Source organism: Cryptomeria japonica, chromosome 1 (assembly GCF_030272615.1).
Source record: "Cryptomeria japonica chromosome 1, Sugi_1.0, whole genome shotgun sequence".
NCBI classification, from domain to species: domain Eukaryota; kingdom Viridiplantae; phylum Streptophyta; class Pinopsida; order Cupressales; family Cupressaceae; genus Cryptomeria; species Cryptomeria japonica.
In genome coordinates this window covers 207,240,092-207,267,087 of record NC_081405.1, presented here as the reverse complement: position 1 = coordinate 207,267,087, position 26,996 = coordinate 207,240,092, and the positions used below count along the sequence as shown (strand labels likewise).

At 37.6% G+C, this 26,996-nt stretch overlaps 1 protein-coding gene across 3 annotated transcripts in view; it reads left to right on the top strand.

Annotated features, from left to right (window-relative positions):
• Window positions 1-25,972, top strand: part of LOC131044423 (uncharacterized) — an 88,412-nt gene extending 62,440 nt beyond the window's left edge. Inside the window, exons 1-11 of one of the 3 annotated variants that reach the window (XM_057977744.2) lie at window positions 15,648-15,665; window positions 15,971-16,123; window positions 16,251-16,379; window positions 16,638-16,796; window positions 22,551-22,873; window positions 22,985-23,095; window positions 23,235-23,728; window positions 24,223-24,391; window positions 24,511-24,750; window positions 25,227-25,361; window positions 25,525-25,972. In XM_057977744.2, the coding sequence (XP_057833727.2) occupies window positions 16,063-16,123; window positions 16,251-16,379; window positions 16,638-16,796; window positions 22,551-22,873; window positions 22,985-23,095; window positions 23,235-23,728; window positions 24,223-24,391; window positions 24,511-24,750; window positions 25,227-25,361; window positions 25,525-25,653 (1,950 nt within the window). In that variant the 5' untranslated portion in view covers window positions 15,648-15,665; window positions 15,971-16,062 and the 3' untranslated portion in view covers window positions 25,654-25,972. Of the gene's footprint in view, window positions 1-15,647; window positions 15,666-15,970; window positions 16,124-16,250; window positions 16,380-16,637; window positions 16,797-22,550; window positions 22,874-22,984; window positions 23,096-23,234; window positions 23,729-24,222; window positions 24,392-24,510; window positions 24,751-25,226; window positions 25,362-25,524 lie in introns of those variants that run through there. The other 2 variants (XM_057977743.2, XM_057977745.2) reach the window with 2 other exon arrangements.
• Window positions 25,973-26,996: the final 1,024 nt, after the last annotated feature.

Sequence of the window (26,996 nt, the reverse complement as noted above, 5' to 3'; positions counted from 1 at the left end):
AATCTGCTTGCAAAATAAGGCCCATGCCTTAATTTATTGATTTGGTAGGTCGTGTATGCAAACAGTTTTGACCTGGGTAGGGATAAATTGATTCAAAAATGAACTCACTAGTGAATTTCGGGTTCTGGAAACTGCATTACATGTGTGGAAAAACAAGAGCATTAACTTGTGATTGTGGAGAACTAACATGCAACTTCATGTGTAATGGAAAAACACAAGTTTGCACGTGTAATTGGACCTTTAAGACTCATTTTCAAGTGTTTTTTGAGTGCATTTTGGACCAATTTCGGGTTCTGGAAGGTTGACTGCAAGTGAAGACACAACTGCAATCAGGTTCTAAAATTCTGACTGCAAGTAGACTTTAAATGGGAAAATTGAATGAAGGTGTGAAGTGAATGGATGAAATGGGGTTTTGACATGAGGGGAAAATGGAAAGAATGATTTTGACCGGTAATGGCAAATTTTATGTGACAAGGAAAGACACATTTTCAGCTTGACAACTTTGGAAGAGTTTCTCAACTTGTAATCAGATTTATAAATGCTTGGTCAAAACAAATGAGCTTGGGAGAAACCATAATGCTCTTATAAGTAGGTGAAGAAGCCAACACGTTGGTATTCCTTGGCAGCTAAAAACGGATTACCATTCATCCAACATCACAAAAAACGGCTTGGAAGGAGAGATATGTTTGATGTCAAACACTCTTCAATGAATGAAGGATGCAAAACGTGTTGCAAATGTGGCAACATTGGCGGAATATGGGTACCCAAAACATGGAGCTTACATAGCAAAAAACGGAGCCAAAAATCCCCACATTTATGCACAACGTGTTTGCCAAAACCGTTGAATCCCAAAAACGTGGCACCAACCATCGATCTCCAGTAGCATAGCAAGAATGTGGGATGGATTCAAGGGAATAATGCCACAAAAATCAGATTTGTAAGAGAAAGAATGCATATCGAGTTTTTTCTCTCCAACTACAAGCAAATGTGCCCTCCAAAGATGCAATCGGGTTTTTAAAACCCCTTTACAAGTTTTAAATTGCATTACTTTTCCTTCACTTGAGCAATCTCGGGTTTCTAGGGAGGAAGAGCACAAAAATAAAGAGCAAATCGACTTGCAATGGGAAAATAAAACCCCTACAACAACTAAAAGGAAAAAACATAAAAACTTGTAATAGGGAAATAAAATTCCCATTACAAGTAAGACACAAGACATAAAAAGACTTTAAAAACTTAAAAGACTTGTAATAGGGAAATAAAATCCCTATTACAACTTAAAAGCACAAAGTAGGAACTTTTATGAGAACTTACAAGTTCTCATTAAACTTGTAATTTTAAATTCACTTGCAATTTGTCCAAAAAGTTCCTACAAACAACTTAAAAGACAAAAAAAGGGAAAGGGGAAATAAAAAGCAAGTTACAAGTTACAAGTCTTTTAAAAAGTTCACTTGTAATTGCTAGAAAAAACCCCTACAACATTAAAACATAAAGGAAACTCTAAACTTGCAATAGAAAGAAAATTTTCCACTTGCAGCCCAGAGAATAAAACCTGATTTTGAAAGAAAACATAGCCAATGAGCTCTAAACGCGATGAAATTTGAAATGCGGATCGAGGATGAACCGAAGATTAGTCCAGATCAACAAGAAGCAAATTTTTTTTGCCTCGAGAAGCGTGCCTTAAGAGCAAAATCTTCAACCTGCAGTGACTGCTTTGAAACCCGAAAATGCACAGAAAACTAGGAAAAAGAAGACCAAAACTCACCAAAATGTGGACAATGATGGCAAAGACACCCCCAAATGATTTGACACTAACAAATGTGAGTTTTGTACCTTGTAAAACATGCCTTGGAGACAAAAACAACACATTTAAACCAAAATTTGTAAGGGTTGTCACTTTTTTGAAAATTAGAAAATGAGGACAACCACCTGTGTGACTCATAGAAAGCACATGGATGGTCCTTGAAACCCTCTCTTATGTATGTTCTATCATGTGAGACACCTATTCGACTTACCAACCATAAAAGAAGTTGCATTTAGGCCAACCAAACTTTTGACGTGTTTGTAATCGCATTGCTGCAAACTCCATACGGCCAACGCTGAATAGAATAAACTCACTGAGCATCCTATCCTCCCTTGAGATAAGGAAATCCCTAATGCTATTTTCTATGTTTGATCAAAGGGGACAACCTCAAGGTTTCGTTTGTCAGGTCTTGACTGCAGGATTGCTCAGTGGTTTGATGTATGCTGGAAACACAAGGGGGACTTACGGTGAGATAGGCGATTGATAGATGAGTTCCTTGGAATTCTTATGATCTTTCTTATCAAATGATTTCAGTTGAGTTGATACTGTCTTCAATGGGACTGTGGATTCTCTTGATATAAAAAAAAAAAAGGGAAAAGGAGGAAGGATAGGGAGAGAGAGATGTATAAAATATAAATTTTAACTAAGATAGTAGGTTCAGTAAACAGACGGACTCCTCCAAATAACTAGACTAAGCATCACCAGCCTTTTAAGCACAATACTTGCATAAATCTAGTGCGATCTTCAAAGAAAAATAGGATTTTCATGTTATCAAATACAACATTAGAACTTTTACATTCATTCAGTGAGCATTCAATAACCAAACTAAATATATGAAAGGTTCAGATTAACCATGCAGAAGGAAGGGCAATTAGCCATTCCCTAATGGTGTGAACTGCGAGGATTCTATCGGATGTTTTTTTGAAAATGCTATATAAAGGAAATAAACATAACTGAAAAATTTCTAGATTAATGAAGAAGGAGACCATGCACTCACAAGGAAACTTGGAAACAACCTTAACTTTGCATTAAATCCTGTAAATTTCGCCAGAGCTTTTGCAACAATTCAAGAACTTACAAAATAAGGGAAACCAGTCCCCTTTAAATAGGCTCCAAAATTGGATGAATGGCCCAGATCTAATCTAAACAAGTGGTCCAGATTCATCCATAAAACATGGCTGCCCATACCCATAAATGGGAGGCAAATATCAACAACCACCCCAAAATGAGCAATAACTACCCAAAAAGGATAATTAAAACTCATCCAAAATTATCCAAAAAGGTGCATTCATAAAGTTTTACATTTTAGTTGACTTGAAAGTCAAATATGACCCTTTTGGCCAAAAGTGCACTTTTCAAAATTTAAAAAGGAAAAAAGTGCATTTTTAGGAAAGCACTTTTTCTTTTCCAGTTTCAAATCCTTTTATCAAAAATTGACTTTCTTCATGCAAATATTCCCGCCGTAGATCTCGACCTGCTGCACGTTCCTCACGAACATACTCCTGGAACCTGATACATAATTGGAAAAGCAGACTGAATGGAGGCATAGGAGGATGGCGAATTTTGTATTGCATGCCCTCGAGGTATTGGTCTACCTGCTTCAGACCATCTCGCCAACTGGAACGATTACGCTCAAAGCACAACATGTCCGAGTGGAATTGACCGGCAAAGCCTAGGTCCTTAGTGGAATAAGTGATCTTATTTGTTCCCAATCTTTCCTCCCAGTCTAGTGGTATCACTTCATCGGATTGGTCATTTACCCATCTCGAAACCATTGATCGAAGGATTATCTTGCCAAGTTCCTGCATGGTTTTCAGAATTACCTCGCATGCATTGTGTTCTCTATCGATGATTTCCTTCGCATCATTCTTCATGTTGATAGTCCAGTATCATTCTTTGAAAATGCCGATACCATGAGGGTGCAGGATGTTGGAGAGTGTAGGGATCTGTGCCTGGGTCCAAAAAAGAGCGTTCATGAGGGGAAGAGTAGTGGCAGCCACTTTCTAGATGTGGAGGGATTCCCTCTTTACCTCTAATAACTTAACCAAAGTGGTTTCTCGGTGGTGAGCCATTTCCTTCACTTCCTCAAGGATTCGTTCTCCCCTTCTTCTGATGCCTTGTGGTGTCCCGTACTCCTTCAAATTCTGTTGTGGTCCTCTGTGCCAATGCTGTCGGGGGAATGTGGGATTCAGAGGCATTGTGTAATGGTCTCAGGAGTTGATCGATGTACCCTTCAGCCTGCTCAGCACGAGCCCGATACATATCCTTCTTAGCTGTTATCTCTTCAAGTTGCCTGAGTATGTTCTGCACTGAATCCTTGAATTCCTCCTTTTCCTGTGCCTTAGTCGTTCGTTTGATGGGGATGGTTGTGATGCTATAATCTGCCAGTGTGATCTGATCTGCTGGCTTGTTTACAGGCGGGGTGGCAATGTGGAGAGTAGGGTTCCTTTGCTCATCTTTAGTCATTTTGGAATATGCCTTGGGCTTTTTCTTCCCCTTAGCTTTAGCTTGGTCTATGCGTGAGAATATGTCCTCGAGGTCGATAGGTGGTTTGGTGGCGGCCTTGCGCTGGGCTCTAGCAATTAATCATTCCTGAGGTACAGTCTGGGCTGATGCTATGGTTAAATTTTCACTCCGTTCTTTGATGTTTTCAGTCATCTCATCACAAATTTGCAGTTGTTCTGTTACCGGAGGGGTGGAGGAGGTGCCAAGTTCCTTACTTGCAGCTGAACTTTCTCCCACTTCACTGAACAATTGTCTGGTGCCTTTGTGTGATGGTTGCTCTTCAGTCCTTTCGAGCTTGCGGGCCTCCTCTGTCCTTTGCTCTCCTTCAACGGTAGAGTCATCTTTGGTTGTATTATGGAGCAGCAGTTCATGGCGGCTCTGTTGTGTGGGTTCATGCACTTCGATCCCTTGAATGGATGGAATCTCTCCTTCCTCTATTTGGTTACCCGGTTCGGTTGATTCAATGGCCCTTAGCTCAGCTTCTAGCATGTCAGGTGCGGGAGGATCATCAGCTTCAAACGCATCAATGTCACTTTTTGGAAGGCGGAGCAGGTATATAATCTAATTCCACTACATTGTCGGACGAACTGGGGTCCTTTGACGATGAAGTGACCTCTGGTCTCCTTATAGGAATCTTCTCCCTTCTTGTTCTCTTTGACATTCGAGTCCCTTTGCAAGCCTTAGCCTTCTTTCTCTTCTCGAGTTTTTCAATTTCTTCCTTGGGTGCACTTGAAGTTCCCTCATCTTCGGAAGACTGAGAATTGAGGCTACCCATTAGGTGGTAGGTGAACTTGACTCCCTTATGAATTAGTCTCTCAATCTGCTGATGCAACCATTGGTCTGTATATCTTGCTGAGGCTGCCATGACTGCCTCAAAATCAGTGATCGGGTCCTGGGACCAATCAACGCCTGGCAAAAGATGCCTTACTGCCTCAAATTCTCGGACTTGGAGGCAATTTCCTGAATCTGTGAGTTGATCTGGGACCCGGTGGTATTCAAAGAGTTGCATTTGCTGCACACTCAGCGTAGAATATTCACGTCTCCCGACCTCGTAGTCATCCGAGCAATTTTTCCAATAGTCTTCAACTGATTCCTTTTCTCTGTACCGCCTGCCATAGGCTCTCTTTGCCAGATTATCGTGATCGAAATATTTTCTCGGAAAGTGCTCTTGTAGGCCATAAGAGGCCAGCTCTGTGAGGGATTCCTCTGCTAGGGTGGGGGTCTTCAGATGGACATCCTGGTTGCCTATAATCATTGGTAACGCAAATCCAGCTTGCTTGCTCTCTCTGAGTAAGATGCTGACCGGACGTGACTGCCTTGCGACTTCCATAAGAACTATTTTGTCAGTTGGGTACCGTGGAAGTCGGAGAGGGGCACCATCAAAGCCTGCTATTCGGATATAGGAGAACCTTGGGAACTGGATGAACTAGGCTCCGTATCTCTGTACTAGAATAGTAGCTTGCTCTGAGAGCCTTATGTGTAATCCTCCCTGCATTAGCCTGACCAGGCGCATTGTGAAGGCGTCATTGACGCGCTCATATTGGCCAACTGCATAAGCTGGGCTGCTCTTTTCTCTTTGAGCTATATCTTGATAGTGCAGTTGTGGGTAACAATCATAGACCTTTACCTGACCAGGCCCATTCCCGATTTCACCTTTCATTATCAAACCTGGTAGCGACTGGTTCTTGGCGAACATGTAGACCAAGTAAGAGGTCATAGCGAAGTACTTTTTGCGCTCGAGTTCAATTAGCTGAGTGTGGATGTTGTCGCTTATAATCTGGGCCCAGTCAAACTTGGACTTCCCAGCGAAGACTTGCTCTGTGAAATAAAACATCCACTCTTCAAAGTAGTTGGATTTAGGAAGTCCCATAACCCGGCTGAGTAATGTGACCATATCCCCATGCTCATTATGAAAGTCACTTCTTGGGGTCTTTTTCCCAATTCTGGCGCTTGGAGGCCTTCTCTCCTTGTACCACTCTTCGTTGATCAGTGTTCTGACCGGATTCATATCATATGCCCCTTGTGCTTCGTCTATAGTCGTGGCCGTGGGATTGTTTGGGAAGGGAATGTCGAATGCGTCGCCAATGGCCTCAGGGGTGAAGTTGGCGAGAGTCATATTCTCGAGGAGCACCAATCTAGAACCTGGCTGATAATGCCGGCCAGCCTATACCACTAACTCATAATTTTGTACTGCTGGAGGAAATCCCGCCGCTTGGGCGATGCCACTTTCCACCATCTGTCTAGGCTTGCCATATGCTTAGGGGAGAAGACCTGATTCCTGAAATCCTGGATGTCAATATGGCCTAGGTCGGTATCATCGACATTGTCCCAGACGCTCTGAACTTTTGACTCCCTCAATCCCCCTCTTTGATACTGGTACTTCATCCTTTCAACTTTGTGTGGGATATTTGATTTGGATGCTCGCGATGTCTCGGCTATAGCAGGCGTCTTTGATGATTCCACCGCCGACTTAGGAATTTATCCTGCACAGCTGGACGCGGATTACGAGGCGATATAAAAGAAGTAAGGCGGGTTAGATAGAGAATACCCCGACATTCAAGAATCAATTCAAAATTTAGATTGGAAACAGAGTGGTATTGCTAGCTGAGAGCTTGATTGAGCAAAACATTTATTCATGAAGCTTTTGATCGCGAAATTATACTTAAGCATTTTCTGGATTAATTTTTAGAAGGGACAAAGCTCGAAAAATTCTCCTAAGTTTAAAAAATGCAATTTCTGGTTAAATCTTAGGAGCAAATTCTAATCTTCGACTGCTTTGAATGACGCTTTAATAATCGGAAAAAAATGCGAATTTTGAAGACTTAAGCACTCTAATCAATTTTGCACAGGCATGCATCTAATTTATAAGTATTTCAGATGATCAAGAGAGACAAAGCGTACTTACCTGATGAAAATGGATGGCGAGAAATTGCCCAACTTGCTGCGCAAAGACAAATGGATAGTTTTGCAAATTTTGAATTCCAAAGGTTATCTCTCTAATTCAAATTTTCGCGGTTGTGGCTGGAAAAGAATTTGCAATGTCGAGTTTTAAACTAGGCGATTTTCACTTTAGGCGATTTAGCAATTTGAACCTGGATGCTTGGAAGGGTTTATGCCCGCGTTTTACCTTGAATGCAAATTATACTTTCTGGCTTCTCTTTCAAAACCGAATGCGATCCTCTCTCACGCGAACTTCGGTGGTATGGAGAGGCTTTGCAGGCCTTCAAACCTCACGTCTCCTCCTCCTAAATCGCGGACTTTGCATTTTTTTTGCGTTTGGTCTAATAAACTTTCGGCGCTGTGTTCTTAGGAGGAATGGGGGATCTCAGAGCATTTGGGGTTTTCGCCAGAACTGCCCTTGCTTCTTCGCGGCTATCCTCTAGCTCGCGACTTAGGTGGAATGGAGGATTTTGAAACCTAAACTGCGTTTTTACCTTGGGGAACTTCAGCGCTTTATCTTTTCGGACTTTAGACGTTTTGGCGATTTTCACACAAACTTCGGATCTTTGAACGCTTTTGCCAGTTTTACGAATTCTCCCATTTTGCCCTTAGGGTTCGAAATTCGGCCCATAAGGCGATTTTACCAACTTAAGTGAAATTTCGGACCCTTGAACGCTTTTGCTAGTTTTAACTTTGAAATTTCGGCCCCAGGGTCCAAAATTCGATAACTTAAGTGAAATTCGGACCTTGGGGTTTTTTTGCAAACTTAAAGGTAATTTTCGGACCTCTGGGAGATTTTGCAACTTATCCAAATTTTGAACCTTTGGCATATTTTGCAATTTTCGGAGTTTTCACGTTTTTTAGCAACTTAAAGCATTTTCGGACCTCAGGGAGGTTTTGCAATTTTATGAATTTCTCTCATTTTGTCCCCAGGGTTCGAAATTCGGCCCCCTGGGCGATTTTGCAAACTTTTGAAATTTCTCTCATTTTGTGCGAGCTTGGGCACTTGGGCGAGTTTGGAGGATTTTGGCATTTTGCAATGAAATTCGCTCCTCCTTCTCGGGCTGTCGAAAATCGTCATTGGTTCAAATCTTGTAAACTCTTGTAAAAACAAAACCTCATGTAATCCATCTCATCGCTCTTACGCAAAAATGACAATTTTGGGTCGTCATGCGACCTTCAGATGCACTGCTCTTTGCTTGGCGGGCTTTGCCAACTTCTATCATCTTACGCCTATCCAAGGCGATTTCACAATTTTGAACAATCTCTTGGTATTCGTGCCCGAGGGCTAGACTAGCCTAATGGAATCATCGGCTCTTTTCTTTCAACATCATCACTTCACGGACCGGTTGCGGACTCGCTCGAAAGGACGCGAGACACTCCGCGCGAAACTCAGCAGGGCGAAGACGAAAGGCTCAAAAAAGGGAAGGGGGACCCTGTCGGCGACAGGGAGCATGTGCAACGCACAACACAAACTTATTCCATATTTTCTCCCATTTAGAAAATTCAACCCGTCTTCCGTTTTGAAACTCCAAAGCTTGATAATCAAGTTGACAAAGTAGTCACCTTTACGATTAAGGCCCCAAGCAAGAATATCTGGATCTTCCAAAGCAATTGTGGCCTTGGGTGCCTAGGTGAACCCAAGACGTACTTGGGCAAACTTGCGAGTACCCACTGTTGGTAGGGAAAAGAACAATCAAACATAGTTCTGGAGAATCTGCTGCATCAAGCCTACGGAGACTAGGATTTGGAAGATAGCATATAAACTAGGGACACTATGTATAGGTCACGTCCTATCTTATAGATATAAATATATCACAAGATGTAATCACTAGTATGAAGGATATGCATGTATATAGAAAGAGATAAAATATGAGAAAGGAATGTAATAGAAGATAGGAATGAATAGACAAGATATGGACATTGGATATATAAGGAGTTATAAGGATGTATATGATGTATTGAATGAATAAAAATAATACAGATACTTTTTGGGTTTCAATATGATGTGTTATGTATGTTCCTGATATTCTATTAAGAAGTTAATCTCCTTCTTGGATCTAATTACCTGTTCCCTTAATAGGACTGAGTTCGAGGTATAAACTACAAAACTAAGGAAGTCATTGGGGCTCAGAACTTCGGTTTGTGTCCCCTAGATTTCTTGCTAACATTGGTTTTGTTGCCGGGACCCTGGTTATGTCTTACTAAGGTCAGCAAGGAAATTTTCAAAATTCAAAAGGATATGAAAATCTGCAACATTATCCTCTTGACATCTACCTTGTGAGAGGGGGTTACACACCAAGGGGATGGAGAATGGGAAGGGGGAAGAGGTCTGAAAGGTATCCTTGAAAATATGTGACTAATAGAAAAGTTATTGATAACTACCATGGGAAATAATAACTAATATAATCCCAAAACAAAAACACCCATGGCAAGAGAGACAAAAGGAATACAAGACAAATTAAGGAGCAACTTGAGTTAGCAAGACAAGTGACAATGGCCAACCCATATGGACAAGAAAAGAGACAAGACAGATGATTGAAAGGGAGGAAAGACATTGCGGAGAGGATAAGGATTGAGCACGCCATTGAGGGTGTTGTCGAAGAGAAGAAAGAACACAAAGAAGAGGATACAAAGGCCCCAGAAAGATCAAACTCATGCTAGGATAAAGCAGAACAACTATCAACCAATTTGGAAAAGAATATTGATGAAGATGGAAGATCTAGAAGGTTGTTGTTAGGGGAATGTAGTAGCAAGGAGGATCCAACCCTACTACAACTTTCCAAAACCCTCAAAATTAAACTAGACTTTTCAAACATAACGATCAAATTAAATAATAGATTTATGAAATTTTTGAAAACCCTGGAAAAGTTCTTACCTATACAAAAAGAATATTTAGAAGAATTAGTTAATAAAGCGTAATAAAATTAAGAAGAGAGGAAATAGAAAAAGAAGGAAAAGTTAAGATGAATTTGGGTGAAGAATTAAGGTTGCTCACTAATCAAATGTCACAAACAAAAATATGAAAATATGTTCCGAAGAGTCACAACCCCATAATCAAGATCCATCCTCTCAGCCATAGAAGAGAAGAAGAATTTAGGTAGAAGAGATACCGCCAAATAGGGAAGAAGAAAAGAGAGAAGCAAGAGCAGAACAAGAGATTGCTTGGGACGAAATACTTGGAAGAGAGTACTCTGACATCAAGTTAAAGAGAGATAAGGGTAGAGAAGAAAAGACCCGAATAGTTCAGAGTGTGAAGAAGGGGAAAAAGGGAGAGTCCACAAATCCAGAAACCCCAAATCAGAAAGAAAAGCACACAAGATGGAAAGATCAATTAAGATACCAATTTTTGGTTAGGATAACACCGAGGTTGTAGAAAATGTTTTCTTGGAGTCACTTTGGGAAAGAGAAGGTGTGGAGGAAGATAGACATAATCTATTGGACTTTGTGTCTTCTTTGAGAAAAGATGAGTTAAATTGGTACATAAAGGCATACCCTAAACATGGAAGCAGTTCAGATGAGGTTAAAGATGATTTCTTGATAAACTTTGCTACTTTGGATATCCCCACAGACTATGGCAGTAAATTGAGAGGTCTAGTACAAAGGGAGAATGAATCAGTAAAGTCTTATGATAAAAGATTTAAGGAGGTTTGCCACAAGCCAGAAGAACCACTGTTGGAAAGGCAGAAGATTCAATGGTTTACATCTGGATTGCAAAAAGATATAAAGGTAGCTTTGGATGGGAGAATATTTGACTCATATACAAATCTGATTGCAATAGCCTACCGGATTGAGGAACAACCTTGGCGGAAACCGGAGAAGGATGAAACCAAAGAAGCTCTTGAGGAACTATTATGTTGCACACACATGCCTCGTCTTCGACAAAGACCCCCTGTGTTTTTACCTGCTTCAATGGTGTCTTGCAACAACTCTTGCCTAGATGAAGTGAGAGAGAGAATGTGAATCAGGATTTGCCATAGGTCCAGGAGATGTAGATATGGTCAAGGAGCAAAATGATCAATTTGAGTAGGGCTTGATGATTTTGGCTACATACCTTGAGTTGGGGTCATACCTTAGAGTAGATGAATCTAAGCAATTCAATAACCAAAGGATGAATAAAGAGCCTAGATAATCACAGGTGTTTGACAAGGAACATGAGAAGCTTGGAATACTCTGGCATTCGATGAGTGGGAGGACTTATTAAGTCTAGAATCCAAGAACAATTGTCTTAGGAATGTCCATATTGCATAAATTTGATCAAAAGTGTCTTAAGAACAATAGAAACAAGTAAGGAAGAATGAAAACAAAGTGGAATGCAGAGAATGAGAATTCAAGTCTCAAACTTGGCTCAAGGACAGACTTAGGGATTGAAAAGAACATAAAGAATTAAAGATGTAAATCCTAAAACCTAAGTCAAACCTAAACTTGGTCTCAAACAAGAGCTTAGGAATTGGAAATGCATAAGTATTATAAAAGAAATGAAGACATGAATCAAGAGGCCTGAGTCAATGACAAATTCGGCCTGGGAGGGTAGCTTTGGAATAAGGAAACAACTTAAGACAAAACTGAAACTTGGCTAAAGGAAAGAAACTCAGATTTTATCCCAAAAGCCTTCCTAGAACCGAATTCCAAAAAAATTTCCTAGCTCCGAACCTCATCATGCAAAGAACTAAGACAAGGAGTAAACTTGGTGGTAGGAAATTGTTCAAGAAAACCCACTTTATGTTCCTAAGACCGGGCTTGGGAGGGAAAATCAAAAATCTTTCCAGGTCCAAGTTTGATCAAGGAATTCCATATAACCTTCCGAAGCCTGAATTTCAGTCTGCAAAATTAACAAAGCATGGCCAAACTAGGCATCAGGAAGGACTTTAGGAAAATCCCAATAACATTCCTAACTCCGAGTTTGAATATAAAATCCCAATAACATTCCCAACTCCGAGTTTGAGTATGAATTCCAAAATTGATTCCTAACTCCAAGTTTCAGATGGATTTTCCAAGTTATCCTCCAAAGTCCGAGTTTGAAAGGGAATACCCTTATGCAGTCCACAGTCTGAATTTGAGCAAAATTTCCTCTTTGTCTTACATAAGTCGAGCTTGTTTCAACTTCACCATAATCCTAAACATGTTCCGTAACTTGAGTTTGATCAGAAATTCATGTAACTGTCCATGATCCGAGTTTGCAAGATGACGAGTTTCCAAGAGATTTTCCCTTAAAACAAATTTACTAGTGGCATTCCATAAAGCAATCCAAAATCCAAGTTGAAGAGTAAGGTTTCCAAGTCTGATTTTCAGATCCGAGTTTCCTGATTATTCATCTTGTAATTGCAAGCCTCTTGGAAATTCCTAATCAATCTCCTTTACCCAAGTTTTCTCTTGACTTTCCCAACAATTGAGTGTTAAAGGTTCAAATTTCCAAACAGTTTTCCAAAGTCGAAATCTCTCCTTGAGTAGGAGTCCTAATCATGTTCCAAGTTCCGAGTTCATAGAGCAGCAAAGCAGAGATTCCAAATGATCTTCCAGAAGCCAAGTTTGTCTCAAGTGCACCAATTTCTTAAACATTTTCCTAAGTCTGATCTTGAGAGTAAAATTTCCAAATTTGCTTCCAAGCTCTGAGTTTGAGAGTATGTTCCGAATGCGTAGTCTTCAAAGTGCTATTTTAAATCTGAATTTCCTGGTCAAGGTAGAGATACCAGGTTTTTCAAGGGGTGTTCCTATGTGTCAAATCCTAGGATTTTCCAAATGCAAAGTTAAAAGACAAATTTCCAAGTCTTTATCCTAAGTCTGAGATCATGCAAAATGCAAGATCCAAATGCAGTCCTTAGTTAGAGATTGGCCAAGATAAATTTTAAGTGCCACATTCCCAAAAGAATATGATGAAGTCTGAATCCAATTGCTTTTCCAAGATTAAAGTCCAAGGTGATGATCAACAAGATGAATTTGCATAACAAAGGGCTAATCTTCCAATGGATTAGTGAAGAATTCAATTTCCCCTAGGATCCTTATGTACCCAAGTTTGTCTTTCCTAAACTATGTATGGGGTGCATCAATCAAGTCATCATCAAAATAAGATAGCCATATGAGATGTTAAAACCTTCAATGAGTGGGAAGAAGTGATGGAGTCTCATGAGACGTGCTCAAGAAGAAAATGTGAAGATAGTATGATTGTTGAAGTCTGAATCCAATTGCTTTTCCAAGATTGATGAAGTCTGAATCTAATTGCTTTTCCAAGATCAAAGTCCCCAAGGTGATGATCAACAAGATGAATTTGCATAACAAAGGGCTAATCTTCCAATGGATTAGTGAAGAATTCAAGTTCCCCTAGGATCCTTATGTACCCAAGTTTGTCTGTCCTAAACTATGTATGGGGTGCATCAATCAAGTCATCATCAAAGTAAGATAGCCATATGAGATGATAAAATTTCAATGAGTGGGAAGAAGTGATGGAGTCTCATGAGACGTGCTCAAGAAGAAAATGTGAAGAGAGTATGATTGTTGATCAAGTGAAAGAGGTGTCTGAAATTCCAACCTTAAAGCTCTTGAGGTTCATAATGGTAATTATGGCTGACTTGTGATTGTAGGATGAATGCCACCAAACGAGAGTCGAGGGTGGAGGATATTTCGGAGAGGCTAATGATTTGAGGACTTCAAAAGGTCGTTTCCAAGTGTGCCACATGATTACTAAGAAGAAATGAGGAAACACAAGATCAAAATTTTGAAGATGATGTCTTTCTAAAGAAGATTTAAAGTAGCATGCTCACAGTTGCTCTACGAGGTGTTCTGTAACATCTGGAAATATGTGCAGACATGTACCAATGAAGGATGTGCTACAAAGCTGGAGATAAAGTATGGAGATTGAAGACCGCTATCTCAGTCAAGAAAGCCCAATGATGTCATTTCCAAAATTTGGGAAAAAAGTGACTAATTACCAAAGAAAAACTATAGAGAACATATAGAAACAAAAAGAAGACAACTGGATGTGAAGTGGAAATGATTATTTTGAAATAGCAATTAATTTATTGTAAAAATAATGGCTTTTTGGCTAAATTAAATGTAATACAATAAAAGCCAAAAGTTAGTTATTTATCCAGTTGGCTATTTTGTCCTTTTGTGACAAAAGCTGTTATTTCGTCTTTTTGTGCCACTGGACGTGTAAATTTTTGTCCTGTAGTGGGAGTAGTTAGAAAGTGGTTGAAATCATTAAATACAAGCAGTTAGAGCTTCTAGAAGGGAGATCTGGGTGATTGAAAGGATTTAATCCTGGCTGTTGATCCAAAATGTAATATCTATAAAAGGAGGCCTTCTCTCCAATTGTAAAGCTAGTAGTTCAGTAACCAGCAAGTAGAATTAGAGTAGGGTAGTGGTTGCTGAACAGGAATTGTTGTAACCATCGTTAGAAGCAAATGAATAAAGCATTGAACTATGGTGTTTTACCAGTTGTTTTCTCTTGTTCGCATGGTTCCTTCCATCAAATTTAGATAAAGTTCATTGATTTTAATGGTAAAGTGTGATGATATTTGATTGGATTTATGGTTCGTACCATTGGGAATTTTCTGATTGTAAGTTTCTGTGCATGGTTAGTCTGAACTCTGAACCTATATTTGTTAGTTCAATTGTGGATTTCTATTCTAGTTGTGCCAATATTGGGTACTTAAATGCACATTTGCAATATGAAAATATTTCCTCCTTTGAAGATTGCACTATTTTTGTGGCGTTGTGAGGTACCTCTGGTTAAACAAGAATCAGTTTTATGAGGAATCTATCTATTTGCAGTATCAGCTATTGCTTTCATTGTCCATACGTTTAGTTTAGATTCTCTTAACCCTATCTTTTGCTCTTTATTTGATTATTCTAGGAAAGAAAGCATCACTCTGATCGCCATATCAGATGTTGGCCAGCTTGTCAGATGCGTGAGTCTGTTTGTGTTTACCAACAAATGGCATCAATCACTGAGTTATCCCAAGTATAGTAAAGACCTAACATTTGAAACTTTGAGGTTGTCTCATTTGATCAGCTCAGATAGCATATGAGATTTCCTTATTCAAGAGAGGATAGGATATATTTAGTATATTTTATTCTGCGTTGTCAAAAAGTGCAAACTTCCTCATCAATAGGAACTCTAGTTGCAAATACAAAAATTGACCATTCAAAATGAAATTATAGCCAAAGGAGAACCCAAGAAAGCAAAAGAGATATGGTGCACATACTGCTCTCAAGAAGGACATATTTGGAATGATTGTCTGAAAGCACAAGGTGAAAGGACAACAACTGTCTTACACGTGGAAGCAAAGGCAATAAAGACCGATTCAATATATTATGCCATTTGCAGAGAATGAGACAACCACCTCACCGAGGACTGTCCTGATCATCAGCCTCCCACTAACTCTCATGTGCATATTTGTTTTTGAAGAAGTATAACCATGTGAGTTACAGATCATGATCATTAATATTTCTTTATCCATTTTGGCTACCTACATTTCTCTAGACGTATTTTAGTCTTGCCATTTCAAATTTGCTCTTTCTGTGCATTTGAAGATGGGCACAAAAGTTTCAAGTGTGCGTGCATGCAGTTTGAACTTTTGACAATTTGTAAGGATGAAATTATGATGCAAAAATTTGCCATCTATTTCTGGCTTTATTTATGTTCTTTGCATGTAATTGTTATTCTTGATACTTTTTTTATCTTCACAATTGGATTTTACACCTCATTAATTGCTCCATTTCCAGATGAGTCCAAAATAGAGGGTTTGAAGGAACAAGATGTGTGGCGCTGCTTAAGTTGCACATATGATAATCAAAAGAATTGTCATGCATGTGACATGTGTGGAATGGTGAGAAGTTCTTCTTGGAATGGTTCTGAGACAGCTGTTGTGGTTTCAGGTACTCAAAATATGTCATAGAATTGACCCTTGCAGGTCATAAGAACATTGTGGATTATGGATCTTGTTACTTACTCTCTTAAACAAACTTTATGTACTGCTCATTCAGTTAAGTGTTCTATCTCCAGATGGACCTAAAGTGGAGGGTTTGAACGAACAAGAGGATGTCTGGTGCTGCTTAAATTGTACATATGATAATTTGAAGAATTTATCTGCATGTGACATGTGTGGAATGACCAGACTTTCTTCTTTGACAGGTTCTGAGACAGCTGCTGTAGTTTTAGCTACTAAGTATATCATGGAATTGACCCTTGTAATAGATAAAACACCGTGCATATTGTTGTCATTTTGGATTGTGAATCTTGATATATTTTCAAAATATAAATGTTGCTCTTTGTGCAGAAAACAAAACCTTAAGTTTTGGAACTGACAGCAAATGCCATGAAACATTATTATTCTTCAGTTTTGTGTGATTTTGCATACAAATTTCACTGAATGGGACATTTCATTTTCAGATGGATCTAAAGACGATCAGTCAGAAGGGCAAAGGAAGATTTGGCGCTGCCAGATTTGTACATATGATAATCCAGAGCAATTGTTTGTGTGTAACATGTGTGGAATATTTCGAAGCGTTTCCTTCAAAGATATCCAGATGGCTCCACCAGGTGCTGAAGGTAACTCAAGCCTTTCTATGGAATTGATACTTAGGATGTGTTGATGTTTTTGATGTCTAATTTAAATTGTGCTTGCAATAAGAACATACAAATGGGAAACTTGAGCATGGTAGTTCAAGCTTCCTCCGGATTCAGGTTAGTTCCCATTTTCTAACACTACCTAAAATGCTTTGGGAGTCAAAAGGGGTGAGAAGAAAGTATGGTAAATGTGTAAATATAATATGGGTGATTTGCCACCATAAGATATGCACAAAATAACTGATATTTAGGCATTCAACAATATGACTGAGTCGTTAAATAGCTAATGCTAAAGGTAAGAAATTTAACCTATGCTACCGGTTTGCTTAGAAAATCCACCTGGATATGAGTTTGGTTTGCTCTTGGTCTGGCTTTGGTCTGATCAGCTGTGGGTGTGGACAGGGTGTTGGCTTTGTATCCCAAGTTCCCAGAGCAAATGCACACAAAACCTTTGGCATTTTAATATTTTTTTGGCATTTTTTAACATGGATGTATCTACCTGAACTGGAGCTCCAAATTCTGCATACAGAGCGAACCTGCACAGAAAGTGCATTGTTTTTTAATATTGTTTTTTGGTGTTTTCTAAATTTTCAGTATATTTGTCTTAAAACTTTTGATCAAACTTGTTCTTCAGAAGTTGTTTAAGTGTTTCGGAAGTGAATGTCTAAGTGAAGAGATACTACTGAAAGCTATGTTCGTCAATTTGTTTTAAGGGTTTTAGTTGCTTGCTGCTTGTTTCATCATCCACCTTGATTTATGCTCCATCTTCTCATCCCATGCTTCAGGAGTGTCATCATTTCACCCATTAGCATTGATAGATGACAGGGATCAGCCTGCTCAGAAGCAACTATTTGATCTTATTGGGCAGCCATCTACTGAGCACCTATGAATCAGGGAAAATCTGCCCTCTTCAGTCAAGCCTCTGTTGTCTGTGTTGCTTGCATAAGGGGATCTGATTGCAAATCTATGACCCTAAGGTGGTAGTAATATAAAATATATAACTTTGAATTAAAAATTAACATTTATAACTCTATATTAATATAATATAATTTCTATTAAGTTATAGTTTTCGGTTCTTAAGATTTTACGAGACCTCCTTTCAAATTTAAATTTCAAATATGTATATTGAATGCTTATAAAAATTTATCGAAATATAAATATGTTTATAAAAGTATGACCCTAAGGTGATTGTAACATAAAATATATAACTTGCAATTAATATTTAACATTTATAACTTTATGCTTTTATAAAGTAATAGTTTTGGGTTTTAAAGTTTTCACAAGATCTCATCTTAAATTTAAATTTCAAATATGTATATTGAATGTTTATAAAATATTATTAAATATAAATTGAATGTTCGTAAAACTATGACCCTAAGGTGGTAGTAATATTAAATATGTAAGTTTGAATTGATATTTAACATTTATAATTTTATGTCAATATAATATAATTTCTATAAAGTTGTAGTTTTTAATTTTGGTTTTAAAGATTTCACAAGATCTCATTGTAAATTTAAATTTCAAATATGTTTATTGAATGTTTTATAAATTTTTACAAAATGTAAATATGAATTTATAATTATAAATGTCAATGTTTCTAATTTTATTTTTTATTATCTTATTTAAAATACAAATAATAAAAAAAATGTATTTCAATTCAGACTTAATCTTGAAAACTTTTACGGTTTTTATTAATTGACATGTTAAAGTTATTAATTCTTTAGGAGAGTTAATTAAATTACACTTACAATAGATTGAAAAATAAAATACAAATGTACAAGGAAAGAATTAAATATAGCAATCAACACTCAAATACAAATTTATGGCAGGGAAAACCATACACTGAGAAACCCCACAAATCATCATTATTAAGAAAACCATAAGGTGAGTCAACAATGCTGGCTAAAGATGGTGATAAAAATACCAAGTTCTTTGATTATGCAACAAAAATTGGAACATTATGTAATGTCCCCACTTTGAAATACAATTTAATGATAAATGATAATAATAAAATTAAAATTAGAATATAATTAAAATTAAATTTTACTTAAGTTAATGAATGGTCAAAGGCATGAAATGAAAATTTGTGACTCCCTCAAACATGAGATATAAAAGGGAGAAGAGAACTTCATTCAAGGGGGATAATTTGGGAATCAGAAGTGCAGATCAGATTTAAATAAGAAGTGCAGATCTGATTGTGAAAGGTTGTCTCCCTTTCAAAGGGCTGAAATAATGAAGAGTTGCACTCTTTCAAAGGGTGCTAATGGTGAAATGGTGTGTCTCTTGCCAAAGGGCATACATGATGAAGGGCATATGTAAATTCTGTGTATTGTTCTATTTTATATTGATATTTATCGTAAACATATATATATATGTCTGCATATCAAAACTGTTATATTCATTTCACATGTGCACAGAACTTTGTTAAATATTCATACCACTTGCTCTAGCTGCTTATTGAATAACCTGCCTGTAATACTGGTGTACTCCTTGCGGTCTCTTCATTAATCGAATCCCCATGCATACCACCAAGAACAAGGATGTTACTGCTTGTAACTTAATGACAGTTCTGATCTGATCTGATCAATGGTGTTCTCACTGGATGCTTTGATTCCTTCCCTTTATATCTCTCAATGTGAGGGAGGGGTCAAACCTCTTCATCATGTATGCCCTTTGGCAAGAGAAACACCATTTCATCATTAGCACCCTTTGAAAGAGTGCAACTCTTCATTATTTCAGCCCTTTGAAAGGGACACAACCTTTCACAATCAGATATGCACTTCTTATTTAAATCTGATCTGCACTTCTGATTTCCAAATTATCTCCCTCAAATGAAGTTCTCTTCTCCCTTTTATATCTCATGTTTGAGGGAGAGACAACTTTTCATTTCATGCCTTTGACCATTCATTAACTTACGTAAAATTTAATTTTAATTATATTCTTTTATATTCTAATTTTAATTTTTTATTATCATTTATCATTAAATAATAAATTGTATTTCAAAGTGGGGACATTACACATTATAAATAGAGTTTCTTCAAATTGGTTGAAAGATGGAAGACTTCTTGAGGATCCCAAGGACATTCACTCCAAGGCTATGAACTTTTTCAAAGGTCTTTTGAACGATTAGGCTGGTTCAAATTTGAGAAACCTCTGGAGATTGTAACAGAGGCTCATAATGAAATGCTCATGGCTCCTTTTACATAGGAATAAATAAAATTGTCCATTTTGCAGATGCATCTGGAAAAAGCCCTACGGCTAGATGACTTCCTTGCTAGCTCCTTTCATAAATTTTGGGGGATTGTTTTCAAAGAAATCTGAGAGGCTGTGGGAGAATCCAAAAAACAAAGCACGATGTTGAAGGATCTCAATAACACCGTGATTACACCCATTCCAAAGAAAGAGCCATAAAGTAATTTATAGGTTTTAGATTGATATCATATTGCAACAGCAACAGCACCAATAGATTAAAAATAGTGTTTCCAGAAGTAATCTTAGATGAGCAGACATTGTTTCATCCTTGGTAGGTCGATCATGGGTGACATCATAATTGCACAGAAAGCACTCCATTGTGTTAATTCAAAGAACAAAAAGAGAATGATTTTCAAATTGAACATAAGCAAATGCTTATGGCTGAGGGGACTGGTATTTCTTGATGAAAGTTATGGATAGGTTCAGCTTTTGCAAGAAGTGGGTTGACTGACTTTTTAGTTGTATATCCAGTTCCAAGTATTCTGTTTTGGTAAATGGCATGCCCCCATGGTTTTTTTAAAACCATACAAGAGCCTAAGGTAAGGAGATCTAATTTCTCATTTCTTATTCATAATCATAGCAGAAGCATTGTGCAGCTCTGTGTAAGCAGCAAGTTCCACTGGTAAATGGAAAGGAATCAGTGTTTCTAATGGTGTTCAGAAGATCAAGCTATATCCCATCAATAGTTTGCGATTGACACTGTCCTCTTTGGAGAAACGAGCTGGAGAAGCAAAGAGTATGAAGTGCACTTCAGAAATATACTAAAAAAGCATCAGGCCAAAGCATCAATAAAAAGAACTTAAAAGATTTTTTCTTTAATATTGACTTGAACTTGCAGAGGAATGCTGCAGCATTATTGGGTTATAGGATGGGTCCCCTCCCAAGTAAATATCTGGAGGTTCCTCTCTTTGAATGCCATTGTAAGACACCCTTGTGGGAACCACTATTGAATAACTACACAAACGAGATGGCTTCATGGAAAGGTAAATGGTTATCGTTGGCAGGGTGAATCCTAATGCTTAAGGCAGTTATATCTGTGATACCAATATCCTGATATCATGCATAAGGTTTCCCAACAAATTGAGCAATGGTTTTGGATGTCAAATTGATCTAGGGGCTATATACAAAGCTTCATTCAAATTGAGCAAAATTTTTCAAAAAAAGTATCTTGATCCGACAAAGGTCTCTTGGATTCTAATAGTTGGCAACCTACCATAAGGCTTTTAGACTAATGCCCTCCTCTTTTGCAAATACCTCATCACTAAGCAATTCACCTAGGAAACTAGGAAATTTGGTACAACAGATCATCAAAGTTTTGGGAGGATTTGTGCAGTGGTTTTCTGATCCTTGCAGGTAATTAAGGTTTGGGACAATGAAAATTCTCAAGGCAGCTTGAGGTTCTATAATTAGAGATTACTTGCCACAACACAAGAATGACGGAATAGAATGGTGGACCTAGAAGTTTACAAATGGGATGGGCATTTTTCGCAGCAAGAGATATTATTGTCACAACTATTCTCCAAAAGGAAAGTTTTCATTTTCAAGGGTCAGGACAACATTAAGTGGAGCTGTGCAAAATCAGGGGAAGACTCTATGAAGTTGGGTTGAATTGTCAGAAATTCAAGGATGCCCAGATTTTGATTGGCTCATTCAGCTATATTGGAATAATAATTGTCTTCCCAAGGTTGGTGCCTTCACCTAGGCTACCTTGCACAAAAAGATCTTAATGATTGACATACTAAATTAACTTGGCTATTGCGGGCTGTCTAGATTTATATTGAGCGAGAGGACTGAGGAAACAATCAATCATCTCTTGGTTAATTGTCCATTCAGCACTAAGTGTTGGCAAATGGATATGCGCAATATTAGTATTACTCAGGGTTTACTTGTGGATTTTTTGAGTGCAATGCTACTATGGTTCATTGAACTTCTACAAAAACTATATTTGCTATACCTTAAAATAATACAATTTTATACCATTTTGATTTAACAGGAAACACAACCCATACTTATGTCTCTTGAGTCTTGGGGATTATATTTATAAGTAGTCTTGTAACCCTCTACCCTGTTTGATAATGACATCGCTGTAACCATACTCCAACATTGAATTAGCCTGCTTTATTTGAAGGATGGTAATAATTGTTAATTTGAGCTTAAGTTATTTCGACAAATTATCAACATACCAGGAATAAGTAAATGTAGTACAGGTCAGTCTAAATTCCGTTAGATTTTGTTAGGTCTTGGCTACTAAGTGGCATCCAGATTCAGATAAAGTTGTAAACTCAATACATCATGCAAAATTATGTTACCTTCCATTTTTGGGTTTTCACTTGCCCATGTGTTTGTTTTGGCTTTAGCTGTGAGATTGCTATTTTTGCTCAATTTTCATATTTAAGAAGGTTTAAGTTACTCTGATTTCTTAAATGACATAAATTTGGGATGAACAATCTGATCTATAAAATCTAAAAAGCATTCTTTTTGTAGCCATTTCAATTCCATCATCCACCGCATCAAATACTTCTTTTGTTATCCCCACAAAAGCACCAGCTGCTTCCTCAACAATTAAAGTGAACAACAGTAATGGGAAAGCTAAGAATACAGATAATGGGGTGCACAGAAATGATGGATCATCTGCAAAAGGAAAGATATTGGAGGAATTGCAAACACTAAATTTCAGTTCCAGCTCCACTGTCCAGAAGAGTAATGTAAACATGAATAAAAGTCTTTCCATGGAGGAGTACAAGCCTGAACCCTGGATCCTTCAAGAACAGAGTGATATGGGCAAGAACTTATTACATCTTGCTATTGTGAGTTCTTTGGAGTTTGTAATAGCTATTCTGCTTCCTAGATGTTGGATTGCAATGGTAAGAAGCATTCATGTGTCTGCTAATAATTATCTTTTTTTTTCTTCTTTATAGGTTGGCCATGTTGATGCAGGCAAGTCAACTTTAATGGGAAGATTTCTGTACATTATGGGACGGGTTTCGCAGAAGGAAATGCACAAATATGAGAGAGAGGCTAAGCAGAAAGTATGTCTTTTAAATGGTTTGACTTTGATGAATTAGTGATATAGTGTACTATTCAAATAGGAAGCAACACTTAGTTCCCTGTTGCTGCCGGTCCTCACATTACAATTAGTTAAAATATATCATCTCTTTGTTTGCTCAGGGGAAGGGATCATTTTCATATGCATGGGTTCTGGATGAGAGTCCAGAAGAAAGAGAGAGAGGTGTAACTATGACAGTTGCTGTAGCGCATTTTGAAACACACAATTTTCACGTTGTACTGCTAGATTCTCCAGGCCACAAGGATTTTGTTCCAAATATGATTGTGGGTGCCTCACAAGCAGACGCTGCAGTCTTAGTCGTGGATGCATCTTTAGGTGCATTTGAAGCAGGAATGGATGGACAGGGAATAGGTGGACAGACAAAAGAACATGCACAGCTAATTAGAAGTTTTGGGGTGGAACAATTGATTGTTGCTGTCAATAAAATGGATGCAATTGCATATTCCAAAGAAAGATTTGACTTCATAAAATCACAGCTTGGGACATTTCTTCGGCGTTGTGGATTTAAAGAATCCTCTTTAACATGGATTCCCATGAGTGTCATTGAAAATCAGAACTTAGTGGTTAGCCCAACTGATGAGCGTTTGAAGTCTTGGTAAGATTTGTTTCCAGTCGCTGCATTACACATATTACATTAGAATGGGAAATTTAGTGATATTAGTTCTAAGTGGTTTACTTTTGATGATTTGCTTCAAAGTCATGCAACAAAGATTTTTCATTCTTGATATGTACATGTCTTCATATGATTAAAAGGGATTCTGCAGGGCGGATGCTAGAGTTAACAATATCAAATATATGATAGTGACTCATTATTGCAGAATATTTCACACAATTTGGACTGTTTTGTCTGTTTATGAATTTTTTGTCAGCATAGAGTGCAGTATATGTGAAGTATCATTTCTTGCATAGATGAAATGCCTTATCATTCTCTTAAAAGATAGAGTTTATCTTGAAAGATGCATTCCTGGAGTGTTTCCCTTTCATTTGGTTTGCCATTGGAAATGTTTTATGTGCTTCAGATGCTGCTCGTTTCTTTGGCGATAATATTTGATAACATTTGTTAAGTAACTTCTTTTCACAATTATGAAGGTACAAGGGACCACATTTATTAGAGGCCATAGATCTTTTCAAGCTTCCAACCAGAGATACGTACCGGCCTCTACGACTTCCCATATCAGAGGTTATACAATCACGCACACTAGGTCAAGTTGCTGTCAGTGGAAAGTTGGAGGCTGGAGCCATTAAAATTGGCACAAAGGTAGTTATTTGGGCATTGAGTCTTTTGCATAACACAATACTTAAATTTAAGGGCTTTATGAAACTAAATATTTTTCAAAAGTTTATCTTGAAGCCCAATAGTTTCATTTGATTTTGCAGGTTCTAGTTATGCCTCTAGCAGAAGTAGCGACAGTGAAAGCTATTGAACAAGATGGTAAAGTGCTGAATATTGCAAAGGCCGGGGACAGTGTGGATATTGGTCTTCAAGGAATTGATTCTTCTATTTTAATGCCTGGTGGAGTCCTTTGTCATCCTGATTTTCCTGTTCCAGTGGCAAGATGTATCGAACTGAAGGTTGCTGTTTTGGACATCAGAAAACCTATATTGTTTGGAGCAGAGGTTGTGTACATTCCGTTTTCTGATCCATTTTACATGAAATTAGAACTGATTTTCCAATATTATTATTTTGATAATCATAAGTGATATTACATCACTGATTGCAAGTATGATGTAATGAACCCACTGCAATTCATAGCTTTGTAGGTACTAAACGTGGTTCTGAGTGTGAGTTTGGTCTGGCTTCTGGAGTGGGATTGAATTGTTTTAGATTGGCATAGTTGGTGGTTTGGAAAACGTATTTATTATGGTGCATACTTTTCAAGTTTTCAACATTTGAAATAACTAAGTCAGGGTCATAGAGTTGTGATTTTTCAAGATTGCTTTTCTTTAATTTTTTGGCCACTGATGGGGCAGCATTGTTATTGGGATGTGGCATTCTTAAAATTTTCTCCACTTGGGGTTAGTGTGTTCACAGCTGTGAGAAGTAGGTGGGGTGCATATTTTTATCTTCTGACTCTGGGAAGCATGAGTGGCAGGTGGAACTACATGCACACCATGCAAAGGAATCTGCAAGAGTAGCAGAGATTTTAGCAATATTGGATCCAAAGACTGGCATAGTTCGTAAAAAGGCTCCGCGGTGTTTAACTGCCAACCAAAGTGCTTTGATACAGGTTGATATCCATATGAATTAATTATTGTTGAATGCAGTTTCATGTAATTCTTTTTTTATGATAATGTCTTGAAATAATATTTTGAGTTGGCTGTAGTTAATGGTTTCTCTTCATGAAACATGTTCTCAGTTTTGTGATGTTTTAATATGTTTGGATTTGTCAGATTTCTCCAAGACAGGGGATCTGTGTTGAGGAGTACTCCAATTACAAGGCCTTAGGAAGAGTGACATTGCGTGCTGATGGAAAAACTATAGCAGTAGGTGTAGTCACCAGAATTATTGAACAGCAATAGTATGGCTTTCGTGCCCACTGTTATATCCTGCTGTTAACATTTACAAACTAGAATGTAAATACGATCAATCACTTCGAAGGGCAAAACTTATCTGTATATTAGTTCTTAATTTCTTCCTGTTTAGTCCATTCGTTTTATCGGAAAAGCTTGAAGAGCCATTAGTTTATGCTTTGTTTGTATGGTAATTAACAGACCAAGATAGAGCAAAGCACATGATAGTTTCCATCTTTCCATCATTGCTGTTCAGGGACAAGATCTCCTTACACTGCAATTTTTTTAACATGCGAGTTCTAATGTACCTTTTTCCCATTTTACTTGATTCTGTTTGCTTGTTGTTGTCTAAATGGCAATATATTTTTTGGAAGCATTGCGTTTATGTTTATTCCAACAGAAGGATGAGAAAATCCATGTCTGTTGTTTGCAGTGTTTCCTTTAGTTAAATGAATGGTTGTGCATTTAACTTTGAAATAAACATGGAGAGCAATTTGAATTTATGTTAAAAATGTCTGAAAGACATGTTAATGCATTATAAAAATACAATTTGTGTGATTGTGAAATTGATAATTTTCTTGGTTATTGTTACAAACACTCATGCAAAGTGAAACACGATTGTTGCATTCAAAACTATAACTATCAACCTAACACTTAGTGCAATACAAATTTTCCAGTAATTATTTAGTTTTAACTATAAAAAACTCAATAATACAAGGCAAAACTCTGGATGAATTACAATTTCGGCAATAAGAAGACTTGACAATTGCCATTCTTAATTGAAATGCAAAATAACACTTATTTATACTGTTTACAAAGCACTGTATGAAAACAAATGAAATAAACTAACTGCACTTCTAATCTAGCTACTCTACTTGCATAATGTGCAAACTTTATTACAAACTAAACCTATCCACTAATAATAAATCTAATAAATATATTATATGACTGTCAGTTAAGTTGATTAAAATTATTACCATTTATCCCCTAAAAGCTCACTTATCTTGCCTGGTAACTGATTTCTAGATGGATGACCAAAAAATAGTTGACTTGAAATAAATAGCAACTCAAGATTAGTGGTTCTGAATGATTTTGATGATGTCTGTTGAATCTTCTTTTTAATTTTTATAATGGTGCATACTTAGAAAAGCAGTCTCAAATCTTCAGCCATGCCAAAACTTCAAACTTGAATTTTCCATGGCAGTTCATATTTGAAAGATGACCTATTAAATGTACCGAGTCATTTGCATCTCATCTGCATCACCATCATGAACATTCTTGAAGCTTATTAAAAGATGTACATGTGAATACCTTTTTGAATCTTGATCTCAAAAATTCAATCGTTATTGCAC